General features: G+C 44.4%; 1 protein-coding gene across 1 annotated transcript in view; it reads left to right on the top strand.

Annotated features, from left to right (window-relative positions):
* Positions 1-1,202, top strand: part of plekha6 (pleckstrin homology domain containing, family A member 6) — a gene marked incomplete at its 5' end in the record, with an annotated part of 45,751 nt that overhangs the window by 7,304 nt on the left and 37,245 nt on the right. The window contains 1 exon segment of the mRNA XM_035661676.1: positions 724-824. Coding sequence (XP_035517569.1) covers positions 724-824 — 101 coding nt within the window.

Raw genomic sequence — 1,202 nt, 5'->3', positions numbered from 1 at the left:
AGGTATATGATATGGAGAGAGAGAGAAAATGGAAGGCGGAGGTAGGAAAGGACCGGAGAAGATAGGATTTCACTGCAGGAGAAGTCCAGTGTCATGTCCATCAAAGCAGGTGTACTGCTGAGAGAGTGACTCTGAAATCAGAAGTTGTGGTACAAAATGTTCCCGGGACACTGACAGAAAAGTTTTATTTTGTTGTTCTTTACTTTCCAACGCCATCTCTCTCCTTCACTTCCCCGCTTAACACACACACGCAGACACACAAACACACTCAGTCAGCGGCAGACGCAGTGTCGGTGCAGAGCCGTGCTCGGGAAATAAGAGGTAAGAGCTCAGAGAGAGAGGAGTGTATCCCTTTTCAAACTCCTGAAATGCTCATGCCCCCTTCCATTATTAATTTATTATTATTTATTTATCACCACTGGATCCTGGTCTGTGTGTGTGAGTGAGTGACTGTGTGAGCCATTACCCTGCTGATCACAGGGACCCTCGGAGCATAATGGATATCTATGCTAGGAAGCTGTCACCGTGGGAGCAGAGACTGTGCTGGGAGGAGCGCTGCTCTTGTTCCACTGTTGTGTTTGAACACTCCTCTTCTGTTTTGCTGTGTTTTATTCTGCAGGTTCAGGTTGTTATTTTCCTCACACAGCACTGGATTGTTATTCAGATTCTCTGATTCTTCCTGGTATGTATGGTATTTCACACTTTCTTTCTTCCTCTTCACAGATGAGAAGGAGGACACGGTGTTAGGAAGTTTGCCTCTGCTCAGTTTCCAAATTGGAGGAGTTGAGCCTTCTGATAACGTCACCCGCAAGTTTGCCTTTAAGGTCAGTAACATCCTGGTAGAGGGACAGAGGGTGCAGAAACATTGCTCCAACTTGAGCGCTCCTTGTGCAATGTGACTGCTTATTGCAAAAGCAGGATTTACATTTTTTTTTATTTGTTTTTTGGTTGCATCGCTGTGGCTTAGTGGAGAGTCTTGGTTTGGTTCTGACTGATTGATAGAAGCTGACTGGATTAATGATGGAGTCACATGATATTATTTATGACTGTTAAAGGGCCCCATGGGACCTGCAGCTTTGGTCTCTTCAGAGTACAGAGTTGATGTTTTTTTTGGAGGGGTTAAGAAGGCAACATTGAATTGGGACCTCCACCAATATGTTTTCTGATATGTATCCTCCTGATATTGATTCATGTCATAATTC

This window comes from Morone saxatilis, unplaced genomic scaffold (genome assembly GCF_004916995.1).
Source record: "Morone saxatilis isolate NCDOM2014 unplaced genomic scaffold, NCSU_SB_2.0 Contig18, whole genome shotgun sequence".
NCBI lineage: Eukaryota > Metazoa > Chordata > Actinopteri > Moronidae > Morone > Morone saxatilis.
The sequence above is the reverse complement of the archived record's forward strand: the minus strand, read 5'-3'. Positions and strand labels throughout refer to the sequence as shown.